Here is a 15,335-nt window from a genome sequence, read left to right as displayed (position 1 = left end):
ACGACAGGTGTTCTTAAAGGGGCATTAGAGTATCCACCTTGTGAAGACTGCAACACAGACTTTGTGGTGAGGATGCTTTGTTACATTTTGTGGAAGGACGATAATGAAAGGAGGTCTTCTGTCTTGATATAAAGTAAAGAGGGAAACTTGTGCCATACAATTCACTGGTTGTCATAACAATTCAGGTTCCTTTGACTTGAAACGTGTTGTTGAATCGTTTTGTGGGATTGTCACCTTTTTTGGCTTCATTTTTTGTTCTGTGATTCAAGAGCCATTTTGCGGGAGGGGGTATGGGGAGGGGAGAGGGAGGGAGGGACTATTACACAATAAGCTTTTTTTTTTTTTTTAGTAAATGGTCTAAATCTGTTTCTTTTTATTAATTGATGTCAGTGTTTTCTCTAAAGAAGCACCTTTCCCTCTCTATAACAGTCTGACTTTGATTCTCCCACTTCATTTGTCATCAATAAACTTCCTTTCACTGCAACCCATTCCTCAGATAATTTATTCCAGCGAGCTTGAGATGCGATGTCAAATCAGCCACTCATGGTAAACACGTTTTTGTTTTTTTTAAATGATGACTGTGCTGAATATGTGCTTTCAACGACAATCGTCTAGGTGTCATCAGATCTGCTATTACTTTTTAGGGTTTTCTTTTTTTTTTTTTCTTTTTTTTTTTTAAATGGTGTGACTGGACTGTCTGCTCCAGTTTTGCATTTTTATTTTATTTTATTTTTGCTTGCACATGCATCGCAGTGTGCCGTTAAATGGGTGGAACACATTCAGTCTTCTTGGCTGTAACTGCAAAATTTGTGACATGTTCCTTTAAAGCCTTTAATAAAACTAAACCATGCTTGGTCTGGTGTCTGTTTGCAGTTGATGTTTATCTGTGATTATGTTTGCTCCACAGCTCAAGGTTTGTGCCTCCATTAAAGTTAGCTCTGGTTTATAATAAGCACCTTAAATGCCTTGAGAATCTAAATGTCCTACAAGATTTCACCCTCAAATGAAACTTAAAATTACATTTTGCGTTACTAAATTTCTGAGGCAGCCACACGTCAATGTTTAGTTTGACAAGGAAGAGAACTGCATACTTTAAATGGTGAACTCCTGTGACTAAAAATGATAAAATGTGTATTTTGGCTTTCAGATTTATTTAGTCTAAGAGGAAAATCACATTTTTCTATTAACTGCGTGCATATGCATGTTAGTGGTTAAGGTATCTCAAAGAGAAACAGGGGTACTATTCACTCATAACATGGCTGTAACAGTTGACTTTGTAAACTCATGGAGCAGCAGTATCTACCCACTAAAAATAGGAAAGTGAGCATGAATAATACATCGCTAAGCTGATAATGGCCTGTCATAGATTAACAAGTATCTGCTAATATGCAAACTTATTTTTAGCCATTCTTGTCAGTGGATTGATGAACTTGTGCCATTCTTATGCCATGACAAGGCAACCGTCTGTCCACGACTCACAAGCAATGCTTCTACACTATTGGTCACAATTTAATAAAATTTACACACGATCAGTCTTCAGCCAAACTGTACTCTAGGTCAAGGTCACATTTGTCATGTTACAGGCAATAACCTGTTTTTTGTGGTGGGTTGTGAGACAGATACGCTACTACGTCATTGATTCACTGGTTTATAGAACCTAATATAGAAAGCCCAGAATGTAGTAAACCAGAAATGGTGCCACCAGAGTTTATCAGATCACCACTAGTCTTGTGGTTTAAATGTAGAATCATTAGAACATCTCAGAGCCGTACAAAGCTCAATGTTTTCAAGTGTAATAAGAGAGACATATAGAAAATCTGCACACGTAATTAAGTAATTAAATAGCTACTCAACTGGTTCAGCTCTAATTTTAAAGAACATATATTGGGTAGTGCAAACATAACAATTTATCTATTCTTGGCGAACCAGAAAAGATTTCAGAACAGATACGTCAAATACATTTATTTCCACGATGACAATCTCAGGCATTGGGATATACCATGTAAAACAGTGATCAAGATCATTGCAAATGAATGTGTTTATTTATAGTTCAGTGCATTTAGTCTTTGAGTTCTTCTCCACCTGGGCCAAATGTTATCGCGGCCAGTTTGGTATATGTCTCATAGTGCCTGGATCCCAGGTAGGTGCCGAAGAAGGCTTGGAGGACTAAAACTGCCCTCATCCTCCTCAAGACCGGTCTGGAGATCTCCACACAGTAGCGGATCATATTGCCCTTCTCTGGCATCGGAGCTGTACTGTACCTAGAAGCAAGGCCAATATTCATAGGTAACGCCAGGAGGATGGGGTACACCCCACCACCGATCACACCAACAACTGCACCTCGTATTATGGAGCACATGGGACAGTTGAGGTCACCGGACAGGAGCGGGTTGGACACGGTTGCGCTGTACAGGGCGCATGTTGTCAGGAAGGGCAGCACGGCCATGGGCAGGCTGGAGGTGATGGGCGCCTGTCTGACGTTCAGAGCTCTGCGATACAAGCTGTTGGATATGAGTCCCGCAAGTCCGGCGTTTCCCCCCAGATACAAGGGTCCGTAGCTGAAGACTTTCTGATCAATGTCAGGCAACCTCTCGAAGTTCTGCAACAGCATTTCAGCAATCACCGCTTTTGTCAGCCCATTTCCAGAGGTGCTCTTCTTCTGAGGATTTTCCGACATGTTCACAGCGTGTTGGAATCAAGCCGGTTTACAGCCAGAAAACCTTTGGATAATTCAGATGTTCACTGTAAGCAAGGTGCTTTCAGGAAACAAGACAGGGCGCAGACATGTCTTACCCACAATTCAAAGCGCCGATGTGAGTATTTGTGCCCTGAACGCAACCTGCCAGGCAGGGTTGAGCCTAGGACAAAACAATGAGCTTGGATTTCAACATATAAACGATCACGTTCAGTGTTTTCACTCGGATGTTTTTGTCCCAGAACCCTGTCCCAGAATATTCCTGTCATATGGGGAAAGTATTTTCCCATAACACACACAACAGTAATACTGCTCATTTCCACTCAGAGTGCGGAGAGGAGCGAAGAGGATCTATTTATTATGTTTGAAAAAGCACAAAAACAATAATAAAACGGAGTGGTAATACTTACGTTCAGCATTGGATTGGATGATGGGGTGGGTGCAGTTTTCTCTGGGGTGGAGTCGGGTGGGCTGCCCCGGACTCTGTGGGGCTGGGCGGTGCTGCTGCTGCGGGCCCCGGTCCGGATGGGCCTGGGCCCCCTTGCCCTGGTGGGTTCCAGAGTGTGGGGGTGCCTACTGGGGTCAGCGGGGGAGCTGGCCCCAGGGAGGGGCCGCTTGGCCCTCCCTTTCTTCCCTCCCCATCCTCAGCTGCCTCCCTATTCCCGCTCTACCACACCCACCCACACATGTTTGGGGAGTGTGACTGTCTGTGCAGTGTCTATTTGTGTCTGTCTACACGTTGGGTGAGTGCCGAGTATTTGGTTGTGTATATGGGGTGGGAATGCACGTTTGTGTCCGCGTGCGCCTGTTCATCTGTGTCTATATGTCAGGTTGGGTCTTAGACTCAACCTCTCTGGGTACATCTCAGGCCCTCCAAAGTACAGAGGCCTATCTCCCCTCACCACACTCCCTGCCGGTGGCTGATGCCCTCAGACGTTGGTGTGTTGGTGGTCCAGTGTGGTGGACTGGGGCTGGGCGCTGGGCGCGGAGCCCGCGGGCACGCCAATGCAACCCCCTCTGGCCTCTGCTCTGTAGCTGCGGGGTGACCTCTCGTTTGGGGCTCTACTCAGCTCTTCCCAGGAGGGTGGCACGGTTCCCCCCCTTTTAGTGGTCCTCCTCGGGTCCTCGTACTCTGGGGCCTCTGGATATCTGGGGCCTGGATCTCCTCCATACCTGCTTCATGCCCTAGGGGACGGGGCTATGGCTCCCCACACTCCCTAGCAGATCGTTACATGGAGAAACCTTTGGAATACAAGCATGCTGATCCACACAGGTATGCACACAGGTGTACACACGGGTGTTCACAGACGTGGACTACACCTTTCTTGGCTGCTGCCTCAAAGCACATTGTGCGCTGTCTATCTTGCGTGCTGCACAATATCGTTTAATATTTAGTATCTATTGTTATCTACTGCTAGCTAGTTTATTGTGATGGTGCTGTTTTTATTATGTTGCTCTTTTTTTGTTTGCTTTCTCTTCTGTTTTTTTTTTTTTCCATACAGGTGATCCAGGCGTTTTGTTTGTTTTTCTTTCTTCCTTCCCCCCTTTCTCACCGTCTCTTCTCCCCTCTGGTTTTCTTTCTCTCCCTCTCTTTCTTTCATTCTTTCTCCATGTCCTATCGCCCAGTCATGTCTGTCATGTTTGTAGCAACCGAAAATAAAATAAATACATAATCATAATAAAGGTCAATCAAATGGACCAATATGGCAAGGCCATGATGATCCACTTGGTAAAATAAATCCGCTTGGCATCTTTCTCGGCCTTAAGACAACAATTCTGATGGCTATAGATTCAAACGGGACACAAAACCCCCCCCAAAAAAACCAAAAAAAAAAACCCCCACTTACGTTCAGCATAAAAACAGAAATGAAAAAAGTATATATGGGTATACAACATTTGAAAGATGCTGTGTTTTTTCCTACTGCAATGTCAAAATAAAATTATTTTCTAGTAAGTAAGGCAAGATACTAAAAACACCATGAAATAGCTGTTTATTATTTAACATTGGATTCTTTAAGTAATACAATTATTATGATCATAAAAAATGTTTTGTTTAGTTCAGGAAAACTAATTCGTTGTGGGCCGTCTGAAAGACTCAGCGTAGAACAACAAGTCCCAGAAGGCATTGCGATAGGCGTCGTTATTGTGCATTGCGTCATGGAATGTGTTTTAGAAAGTTCCATCGGATTCTACGGAAGGTCGCCATTTTTGAAGACGGCTGTACGGTCCGTTTTTCCGCTTTCTTTTTTTCCTCAGATATTTTTATTAAAGTTTCTGCATCCATTTTTACAAAAGACAAATTGAACAATATGCCTTTTTCTTTTTGAAGAACATAAAACAATATGAAACATACACTCCCACCTCATAATTATATTAGCACCAGTGGGTGTACAAAAAGAAAAAAGAAAGGGTCCAATCTAATAATACGAATACAAGATAACAGTTCCTGGGTGTACAAGAGAGATGTGGAGAGTTTCAGAGCCCACACCCCCACACAGACACAGAAAAAACAAAACACACAAACCAAGAAAAAAAAAAAACCCACAAACATAATGAGTGGTCAGCTTAGTTGTAGAGATAAGTCAAATCTGTAAGAGAAAAGAAATATGTATAAAGTGTATAAAGTAGGTAAGCCATCATAAGGCGCAGGCACAATATAGTCCATATACTTAAACATCTTACTTAAACATAAGATAAAATAAAATAGAATAAAGTCTGAGGGCCGTCTGAAAGACTCAGCGTAGAACAACAAGTCCCAGAAGACATTGCGATAGGCGTCGTTATTGTGCATTGCGTCATGGAATGTGTTTTAGAAAGTTCCATCGGATTCTACGGAAGGTCGCCATTTTTGAAGACGGCTGGACGGTCCGTTTTTCCGCTTTCTTTGTTCGTATATTTCCACACAGCCGCAAAAGTATCGGCTTTCTAACTTGTAACTGTGAAATAAAGGTAAGACGAATTCCCCTGTCTCTGAAAATTACTAATTTGGTCCGGTTTTTTCAGTCATTGGGCGTCTTTACTGCTGGCGTTTGCTCATGAGCTTCAAGAGTCGACGCCTTGCTAACATGGTAGTTGCGTGTCTGATTATTACCTTCCACCTCCTCGGAAATGTTATAACTGGCTGAACAGAATATGATGCGCTGCTTTCTACAATGTTAGTCATTCTTAAGTACGATCAGATAATCATGTAATGTTTGTTTCAATGAAATTAGCCTGCTAAAGTACCATTCGCGGTGGTTTAAGTACTCGACGTGTACATAACAAGCTAACTGCAGCTAACAGCTACCGTGTGCTTTATCCCTACACTGCTAAGCAGTTTTACACAAGCAATAAGCAAAAGCTTCAGATTGTGTTTGACTGAAAGTTCTTACAGTTTGTGCAAATACAAGCGGAGAAGCGCAGGTGGTAGATGGACAACATGGAGCCCTTAAAGGCCCTTTGCGGTTACCGGGTCAAAACGTCGACCATACGTCCACGTTAGGCCTCATAACTTGTTTGTTGGGGCTTTGCAGTTGTATTAATGCGTCTTTACCTAGCAAACATAACATATTATGAAATATTTGATATCTTAAACTAGGCTAAATTTAGTTTTCTTATTGTCCATTTACCTGTTTTGTCTTTTACCCCGAACAGCTTGCGTAAAATGTGGCTATAATAGTCACAAAGCCTCGTGTCCTATGATCAGATTGCTAATGTGGCTGTTGTTGTGGGTAGGGTGTTACATGAGCAGAACAAAAAAGTTTAATAACTGTAAGCTGAATTCAGAACATATTCAAATAATTTTCTATAAATGAAATTCCTATTAAGGTTCTAAAATGTTAAATCTATGTTAATGATTTCAGCATTATTTGCTTAGTCATTAGTGCTTGCATTTCAGCTACAATTTAAATTTCTTCATTCACGTGTAATGCAGGGTATTGGATCTCTGCCAGTAGGATAAGGGCTCTTTCTAGGAAGCTGTTTATCCTGTAGCTGAGGTCATGTGACCATGACCTCAGTAGGATGCAGTTCACTAGATGATAAATAATCAGATTTAACACTTTCTGAAGTTTCAGTAGACTTTAGTTCTACCCAATTGACATGTTTTGTTTTCCTTTTTTAAAATTATCTACCCATCATGTCTTCCAGATGCGCCACTCAAAGCGAATGCGCTCCCCTGGCATCTGGCTCGATGAGTACAGCTGGGAAGAGAGGATGGAGTGTCGTAAGCGAAAGAGGCAAGATTCACACAGCAGCGAAAGAGAAAACAAATCTCGAAGAACTCACCGACACCACAAGACCTACGAGGGGTAAATATCTGTCAGCATTTATAGGATACCTATTCAAATTCTGAGCTTGTGTTTAGGGTTTATGTCAGCTTAATGTGGAACTGTTTGACTATAACATGTCTTGGAGGTCCAATAGTGTTGTTTTTTTCATTTACTAGTATCCCACATATTTCAAACAATCATTAAACCCAGTGAAACTGATACTGTTATTCTGCATAACTGCATTTAAATTGGTTTACCTGTCAATTGTGTCAAATATTAGCAACAAAAGGTGTAGCTAATGTTTGGTATGATAGGTTTAGTTGGGTCAGACACCCAATATGAGTAAAACCCGTAATACATTACTTCACTTGTGAACAAAGTTCATGTTGGAAAGACTTGTAAAGACAAAATAATCCCCTGCAGAAGGTCATCAGACTGGATGTTATTGTTTTGAGAGACCTCTAGTGGCAGAAGTTATGTTTTGTGGAAAGGCTGTTTGTATAATCTGGCATTGCATGATTGCAACAGTTGATAGCAAATTTTTGATATCTTTAAAACATTCAGTGGTCTTTAAAAAACAAATTGAACATAGAACCAAATATACAGCTCCTGAACCTTGAAGCTCGATCAGCAGGAATGCCAAAAATACCAGTACATACCTTGGCACAAAAAATGCTAGTTGTTACAGTGTTACACTGGGGAAAAACTGTTAACTGTGCAAATAAACTGTAATTTAAAAAATAAAAATGAATGTACCTTCAACCAGTACTTAATGAGTCAATTTGTGCCGCTTAGAGAAGCACAAAAACACGATATGGGGCAAGTAACCAATAATGGCCTGCTCAATGTGGCTGATGCAGTATATTTACAAACCATTAAAGGTTTTTCCTGCATTTCCAAATAAAAGGGTGTCCATCAGAGGTTTTCTCCTTCCACCAATATGATATATAAATTCACTCTTTTATCAAATGGCTCTAAATACCAGGACTACTTGGCAGTATGTGGACAAATCGTGCTTATGTGTAGAAACCCCTAAAGGCCCATAAATTGGTATTAATCTATATTGGTTTATTTTTTCATAACGGACAAATATATTTTTGTAATGCTGTAAGTCTTCACTGTCTCTGTAATTGCTGGTAGAGAGGAGTAGGTGCTGAGCTGCATGCATACTGAATGTATTGTACACAGGATTTTTTTCATTTTATTTTTTTTACAGCTTACGTTAATCAAACTTGAGCCAATTTGAATGAAAGCCTGCAATGGTGTCTGCTTCAATCTAGAGCTGGAAGTAATGGTTTGGCATATTGCGTTAGAAGCCCTGTAAGCTCTTGTTTTGATGAGCATGGGAGTTGGTGTTGACTGTGGGTGGAGTACTTGAAGGTGACTTGTTACAGACAGGTTTATTTACTTTGCCCTGCTTGTTCAGCTTGTTGGAACACACTGGGTCCTTTGTCTTGTACAGGCATACTCCATAATACAAATGGATAATGAGCACTTATGTAAACCTTAAACTCAATGTTCATTTACTTAATGTGTTCACCAAGGTTGTGTCCACCAAGGTCATGTTTACTGCGTTTCAACCTTCATGGACAGTGTGTGACACTCTAAATGTGCACGTTAAACTGTCAGTATTCTTTTCTTTTTCTTTTTTTTCCTTTCAATAACACAAAACTCAAAGTAAAGTGGGTTGGAGACTTGTTTTGCTGTTCCCAGCTTTTTGTGAGTATGCTTGAGGATTCATAAGGTTACATTAGATGTTTTCCAGATCTACTCTAATTTTAATTCTGTAGAGAGGCAGACTTCATTTGGAAGACACTTGACACCACCAGGGTGCTAAGGCTCTAAAGGTTTCTTGGTCTTTTTTAGATACTTAGGTGCTAAAATCACATGCTAGGTGGGAGTTTGCGCCAAGTTACTGGAAACTTTCAGCCTTATTGAGGAAATGGCGAGTAAGGTAGTGTATATGCAAGTAAACAATTATGCAAGGAATAAATGGAATTTTCCTAACACTCAATTTTCTATTGGCTCAAATGGTACCATGAAGGTGTTGACTACCAGCTTCCAAGATGCACAGGTGTGGAATCGCAGATTATATTTCGCACCATCAACTATCAATGTTTTGCACTTGAACTCTGCCAATGTGGCTCTCTGTCAAGGTGAATGCTTTATTAAGAGGACATGCCTTGGGCTGCCAATGAAAAGCTGTATAAATGTTAAAAAAATGCCCAGAAGTGTGGTGTTACATGTTGCTTTGCCAACTTGCAAATGGGGTATTTCTGTTGAATCTATAAATAAATTTGTTTTCTTTAGTTGAACCCCTTATTGAACAGGATGTGGGGTGTTTGGTGGCTGTAAACCAGTAGGTTGCTAATTCCAAATGTTACATAAAAGGCTCCTGGATAGAGTGTCAGGCGATAAGCGTATCATTAGCACTCTCACATCCAGTCTTCAGTTTAGAGCTTGATCACAAACAAGGAGCTGGACTGTTCTTACCTGAGCCCTTATGCGTGCTTTTCATCTGTTTGTGTTCTCGTTTGTTTGACTGCAGGCACTACCTAGAGACCCGTAATCTGAACCAGAGACTGGACTCTCGAGAAAGGGACCATAGCTGGGACATGGCCTGTGACGAGGACAGCCATGAAAGCAACTGCAAGGAGAGAGACCGCGATTGGCACCACTACAGCAAGTCCTCTGCACGTAGCAATCGCAGCAGGCGAAGCAGCCGTAGCCGTAGGCACCGCGATAGAAGGCGCCGGCGGAGCCACTCTCGCCACATGTCCTCTTCGGTACGGGAACCTCCTTCTCCTCTCTACCCCCGCCCCTTCCTATCTATACCACCAAGATGAAAGGATCATTACCACTGGTGTTTAGCCAATGCTTAACACCCATTTCTTTGTCTTTCTGTATCTGTGCGTGTGTCCTACTCCTTACTATTAAGCATGATTTCCAGTAATGAAACGTTTGGGGGGGGGGGGGACTCGGGAAGTAATGGATTGTGAGTGTAGTTTTGCAAGAGAAAAGTGGACTCATTATTTGTTGCTGTGATCATAGTGGGCAGTCATTTGACGTGATGGTAAATGGTAAAGCTGTATCCGAAGAGTTAAAAAGAGCTACATGTAGAAAGACTGTAATCAAGTTTAGTTTTTTTTTCTGTACTACTTTGAGAAAGTCTCTCATCTGTAAATCTTGTTGCCATGTTTTTCTTCTGTAACACACACTATGTGGTGGCTGCCGCCCAATTTCTCTGACGGGGCTGAATTTGAATTTGGCTGCTCCGTCCTTCCGTCCATTCGCCTGATGGTGTTACTGAACGGGCTGAATCTATCCACCCCTACAACTCCCCCCCTTGGTCCGGTTGAATGAATGGCGATGTCGCATTGTGGTGGCCTGGTGCTGGCTGGCTGATGGGTTATTGGTGTGATGGCGGATTGCGGCGGTTCCGGTGCAGAGGAGGAGCCATCACCGCAGGAAAAGATCCAGGAGTTTTGAGGATGATGACGAGGGTCACCTCATCTATCACAGTGGAGACATGCTAAGAGCGAGATGTATAGAATTATATACCTTTTCTTTCTACTGTTGTTCACACTTTGTCTCTTTCACTCTCTTGTTGTCTGGTTTTTATTTCCAAACATTAATTTAGAGGCTGAAATATTTCGTCCAGTAGACTTACATTTTTGGTTTAGACATTGATTGTCAGTGTTACATTTACTGCTGAGTTTATTGCCAGTCTTAAGAAGACTTTTACTGTAGTGTAGCTAAACAGAGCAATATAACATCAGGCAGTGAACCACCAAAAGGTCAGTTTTCTACTGTCATTGCTAAGTGTCTAACTTCTACTCTTTATTTTCTGTAGATGAGATTGTGTGTACTCTAGGAGAGGGAGCCTTTGGGAGAGTCGCTGAGTGCATTGATCATTCAAAGTAAGTACTATCAGGAAAGAAAAGGAAAAATGTTCCTGTTAATGTAATGTGGTCATTTACTGCTGTATGCTTTTAGGTTTAAATATAAAGTCTTGTATTTCCTTTTGTTTCAGTGATGGGGCTCGAGTGGCTCTGAAGATCATTAAAAATATAGACCGCTACCGAGAGGCAGCTCTGTCTGAGGTAGAGGTCCTTAAACAGCTGAATTCCCTCGACACTGATAGGCGATAGTAAGTTATTATCACACAGCGATGACAACATACTAAGATTTATATAGCTCTACATGCTGTGTATATTAACATCTTCTCTTCCTTCCTTTCCCATTAAGTGCTTGTGTTCATATGCTGGACTGGTTTGACTTTAACGGTCACATTTGTATTGCTTTTGAGCTGCTTGGGCTCAGTACATACGATTTCCTCAAGGAAAACAACTTCCAACCTTTCCCCATTGACCACATCAGACACATGGCCTACCAGATTATTCGAGCTGTGCAATGTAAGTAATGAATACTTGCTCTGTTTGTGTGCAGAAAGCTCAGCAAGTTAACATAAAAGATCGGGGTTAAAATTGTTTTGTTTTTTAAAATGTGATCTTGTCTTTCAGTTCTGCATAAGAACAAGCTGACGCACACAGACTTGAAGCCTGAGAATATTCTCTTCATAGAGTCAGAATATGATATGGAGTACAATCGTGAAATGGTAAGGTTTTGTTGATATCAAGTACTGGTAAAAGGTGAAATATTGTATGTGGGAGCAGCTGTGGGAGCTTTACGGTTGTATTTTGTTCTCAGAAAAGAGATGAACGAACGTTGAGGAATCCAGATGTGAAAATTGTTGACTTTGGTAACGCCACATATGACCACGAGCATCATACCTCTGTGGTGTCAACACGTCACTACCGTGCTCCTGAAGTTATTTTAGGTAAGTAGCTGTTTTTAAAGCACCGTGCTGAAGCTTGAGACAACCCCTGGGGTGGTGACTAAACGATTTTACATGGTGTCCTTCAGATCTAGGGTGGGATCATTCCTGCGATGTCTGGAGTGTAGGCTGCATACTCATTGAGTATTATCTAGGAAGTACTCTTTTCCAGGTAGGTAACAGTACATGGCAGATACACAATCCTGCTATTTGGCATGCCATTGAACTAATTCAGGTCATATTGTTTCCTCATTCAGACACATGACAGCAAAGAGCATCTTGCTATGATGGAGCGAGTCCTGGGCCCCATTCCTACAAACCTCCTGGAGAAAACAAAGTAAGGGTTGATTGAAAAAGCTGTTTGTTAAAATTACTTACTTAGAACTAGAAATTATATAAATTTTGATTATGCATGTTTATATACAGAATTGACAATGTGGAATGAATTGACTTTAAAAACAAATGTTCTGCAGAAAACGGCGATATGTTCACAGGAACAAGCTGGATTGGGATGTACATAGCTCTGCTGGGAGATATGTCAAGAAACACTGCAAACCCCTCAAGGTAAGAATAACTGATGGAGAAGACCGTAAGTCAGAGGTGGAGACGTGTTTTTATCGAAAAATGTTAAAATCAACTTTCTCGGTTCTGTCAAATTATCCCGATTGTGCTCTTTAACTTGGAAAATATTGGTTGTTGTAAAGCAATAAACAATGGCTTTAGTAACAAACCCATAGAAACTGATTAACAGTTGTCATTGTTTTTGTTTTTTTTATGTCATCAGCATTACATGATGTCAAAGCGCGAAGACCACCAGCAGCTTTTTGACCTGATAGAGAAGATGATGGAGTATGACCCAGCTAAGCGCCTCAGTCTTGAGCAAGCCCTCCGACACCCCTTCTTCGCATGCTACCACAAGAGCAGGGGCAGAAGCAGGCGCAGTAGCAGTAATAATAGCAACAGCAGCAAAAAAGACAGCTCCTGAACCTGTAGACATCTGGCATGTGACCTCAGTTAGTCTGGCTGTCTCAGGCCAGTCTCCACTTCCTGCCTCTCTGGGAGAGGTGTAGATAAACTGACTGTATCAGTCCACTGCCCCACTACACTGTGTCCTGCCCTGAAAACTGTTTCGTCTCATTTGTTAACCAATTATATTCATATAGATGACATTTGTGATGTAATGAACCCACCATAGTTGATATCTATTTATTTGCTCATGTAATTTAAATTGTATTTTCTGAACATGTACGGGAAGAACTTTTTTTTTTTTTTTTTTTTTTTTGAAGTCCAGATTTGTCAGTGTTCTCTCTTTGCAATGGGATATAGGTCATTGGTGAATGAACAGATTGAGAATCTCTTAATCATTAAGTGTCTTGAGTAATTTATTTAGGGTTGTTTAAAAAAATAAAATAAAACACACAACTATTGGGGCAGAAAATCCTTGTACATAGTACTAAGCTTGTTTTTTGTTTTGTAGTTTTTGTTTCGTTTTTTTTCCCACTGAATGGTTATGTAAATTTTTGTGAAATACATTTTCAATAAACAGATCACAAACTATTGAGTTTGGATTTGTACATGGGTTGCAGTAGTTGCCTATGTCCTCATGATGGCGCCAAACAGCTAAAATACTGAAAAATTTAAACAGTCTGAGGCCATTATTACTAGAGCTCGTTGTAGCAGCTTGAGCTGAACTAGAGCCTCGTGTCCGTCTTAGCGCGATGTCCTACTAATAAAAGGGGGGAATATTAAGTGAAGATTGTTCGAGGATTTCAGCCTGTCTGTGTGACCTAACCCTGATCACTGTCAGACTTACAGGATCAACTTACATCTCAAACTAGTTAAAAGGCCTTTTTAAAGCAATGATTTTGTCCTCTAAGATTAAAGGACCGTAACTGGTTCAGCACTAAAGACTGTGCAGGTTCTTTTTCTCCTTTGTAAATGATCCTGTTTTGTATTAGAGATGGACAAAAACAAGCCTTCAGCGCCCACATATCTCCTGAACATCCTCTGCTGCTGCTCTCATTTAAATAAAATGGACTGCATTGGCTTGGAAGAGTTTACTACTATAATATATTCATTTTTATTTAAATCACAGGAACCAACCCGGATTTTCCTGACTGATCTCAATTATTTCAGCCAAATCTGTTTCATTTACAGCTGTCAATCTAAAGCCTCCCACGTGGTCTTCAGGGCGGGCGCATCTCGACTAGTTGAATGTGCAACTTTTAGGTGGGCAGTTGCACTTGCACGTGCATGTAGGATACTCAACAGAAAACGTCCTGGAAGTCTGGAGGCGCGTCTTCTGCGGCATCCAGATTACTCCCATCTGGTGCAAACCCGGTGCGCGCCGCTGCTGCCTCTTATTCCAGGACTAATTTCAGTCAGCGCTTTGAACCCCGAGCGCACTGCGCTGTGGCGGAGTGTAAGTGAGTGCGTTAAGTTCGAACTAGGAGCCTGAATACGGTTTATATTTTAACAACGCCAAATACAACAAAGTATTTTGGCCATTTCTGTTCAGCAAGAGGACTTAGAAGTAGGATCGCACCATGGATACGGTCGGCGACTCTATCGGAGAAAGTAAGCCGGTGTGCCAGTGTACCCCCAAGTCCCGGAGCCAGCGATGGGTGCCAGGTTTCCCCATCGCTCTGTGCTTGCTGATGTCGATGAGCTCCATCACCGTGTGTCTTCTGATGAGCTTGAAGACCTATCAGCTGGAGAACCGACTGCAGATGGAGTTGGACAAGGCGTCTATCTTCCAACACCCGAAAAGGGCGTTCGTAAACGAGGATGGGACCCTACTGTCAGAGTTGAGCACCCCAATAGGAAAGCTCGTGGAAGAGGTACATGTCTGTTGTGGATACGCAGTGATTGTCGTTGATAAATACATGTGCTATGCGTGTGGATGTCTGCTCCCCGTGCCCAAACTTTGCGCAATAACGCAGAACATGTGTAGTGTGCGCAGGCAGACTTGGCAATCGTTGGCAGTTGTACCCTAATTGCCTCCCCACCACCACCCCAAAATCAGTTAATGCACAGTGTTAGGAATTGAAAGGCAACATGCAGCTGGCCAATTAGTTTGCGGTTGCGGCGCTTTATGGGGTGACATAACCGTTGATGATAGACACCAAACTAAAATGTTATCACATGGAAAAGAAATTAAGCAAACTCTTCTCATTTGGAGCTGCATATAATAGCAGAAAGATCATGATCTCATAACTGTTACTTAGATATCTTGAGAACATTATTTTGTTCTCTTAATCCCAATTTATTCCCATTTAAATTAAACTGAAATCTCATTCTCAAGGAACTGTTAGAGTTAGTGTAACGGTACTATTTTGCAACTGAGTGCATTCATGCATATTTATAACGTACTGGAATTTGCTCTTTCTTTGCAGAAAGTGGTGGCTCTGACGCCAAAAGTGCGGCCAGCGAGGGATGTTGGCCAAGAGTGCTCCTGTCCTCCAGGTACCTGTGTGTCTGTACCTTAAATGCCACCTACCAAAACACATAAGCAAAACACTAAAACCCTCCACTCTCAGGTAAACGTTAACGA

General features: G+C 41.7%; 3 protein-coding genes across 3 annotated transcripts in view; 2 read left to right on the top strand and 1 right to left on the bottom strand.

Moving 5' to 3' along the window:
• Positions 1 to 1,956: 1,956 nt before the first annotated feature.
• On the bottom strand, positions 1,957 to 3,249 carry tmem126a (transmembrane protein 126A). The gene is made up of 2 exons (XM_085370539.1): positions 3,106 to 3,249; positions 1,957 to 2,720 (listed from the first exon to the last, which is right to left on the bottom strand). Exon 2 carries the CDS (start codon positions 2,675 to 2,677, stop codon positions 2,060 to 2,062), a length of 618 nt encoding a protein of 205 aa, XP_085226665.1. The 5' UTR covers positions 2,678 to 2,720; positions 3,106 to 3,249; the 3' UTR covers positions 1,957 to 2,059.
• A 2,248-nt stretch (positions 3,250 to 5,497) lies between these two features.
• On the top strand, positions 5,498 to 13,327 carry LOC146638685 (dual specificity protein kinase CLK4-like). The gene is made up of 13 exons (XM_085362171.1): positions 5,498 to 5,644; positions 6,824 to 6,984; positions 9,494 to 9,731; positions 10,394 to 10,490; positions 10,799 to 10,865; positions 10,979 to 11,095; positions 11,194 to 11,360; positions 11,469 to 11,563; positions 11,656 to 11,785; positions 11,872 to 11,954; positions 12,040 to 12,119; positions 12,256 to 12,346; positions 12,567 to 13,327. Exons 1-13 carry the CDS (start codon positions 5,498 to 5,500, stop codon positions 12,765 to 12,767), a joined length of 1,674 nt encoding a protein of 557 aa, XP_085218297.1. The 3' UTR covers positions 12,768 to 13,327.
• Positions 13,328 to 14,037: 710 nt separating this feature from the next.
• The window catches only part of col23a1b (collagen type XXIII alpha 1 chain b), a 135,834-nt gene continuing 134,536 nt past the window's right edge, over positions 14,038 to 15,335 (top strand). Inside the window, exons 1-2 of the mRNA XM_085362163.1 lie at positions 14,038 to 14,622; positions 15,178 to 15,247. Of these exons, the coding sequence (XP_085218289.1) occupies positions 14,329 to 14,622; positions 15,178 to 15,247 (364 nt within the window). The 5' untranslated portion in view covers positions 14,038 to 14,328. The remainder of the gene's footprint in view (positions 14,623 to 15,177; positions 15,248 to 15,335) is intronic.

The sequence above is a fragment of the Diplotaxodon limnothrissa genome, linkage group LG2, assembly GCF_057381915.1.
Source record: "Diplotaxodon limnothrissa isolate DT_005_m linkage group LG2, D_limnothrissa_male_GT1.1, whole genome shotgun sequence".
NCBI lineage: Eukaryota > Metazoa > Chordata > Actinopteri > Cichliformes > Cichlidae > Diplotaxodon > Diplotaxodon limnothrissa.
Note: the sequence above shows the minus strand (reverse complement) of the source record. Positions and strands in the feature narration are given on the sequence as shown.

Bases quoted from the DNA above. Each gene is read 5' to 3' on its own strand.
- tmem126a (XM_085370539.1), bottom strand. From the start codon at position 2,677: ATGTCGGAAAATCCTCAGAAGAAGAGCACCTCTGGAAATGGGCTGACA.
- LOC146638685 (XM_085362171.1), top strand. From the start codon at position 5,498: ATGTGTTTTAGAAAGTTCCATCGGATTCTACGGAAGGTCGCCATTTTT. The intron at 6,985-9,493 runs GTAAATATCTGT...GTTTGACTGCAG, and splicing joins CACCACAAGACCTACGAGGG to GCACTACCTAGAGACCCGTA. The intron at 10,491-10,798 runs GTATAGAATTAT...TATTTTCTGTAG, and splicing joins AGACATGCTAAGAGCGAGAT to ATGAGATTGTGTGTACTCTA.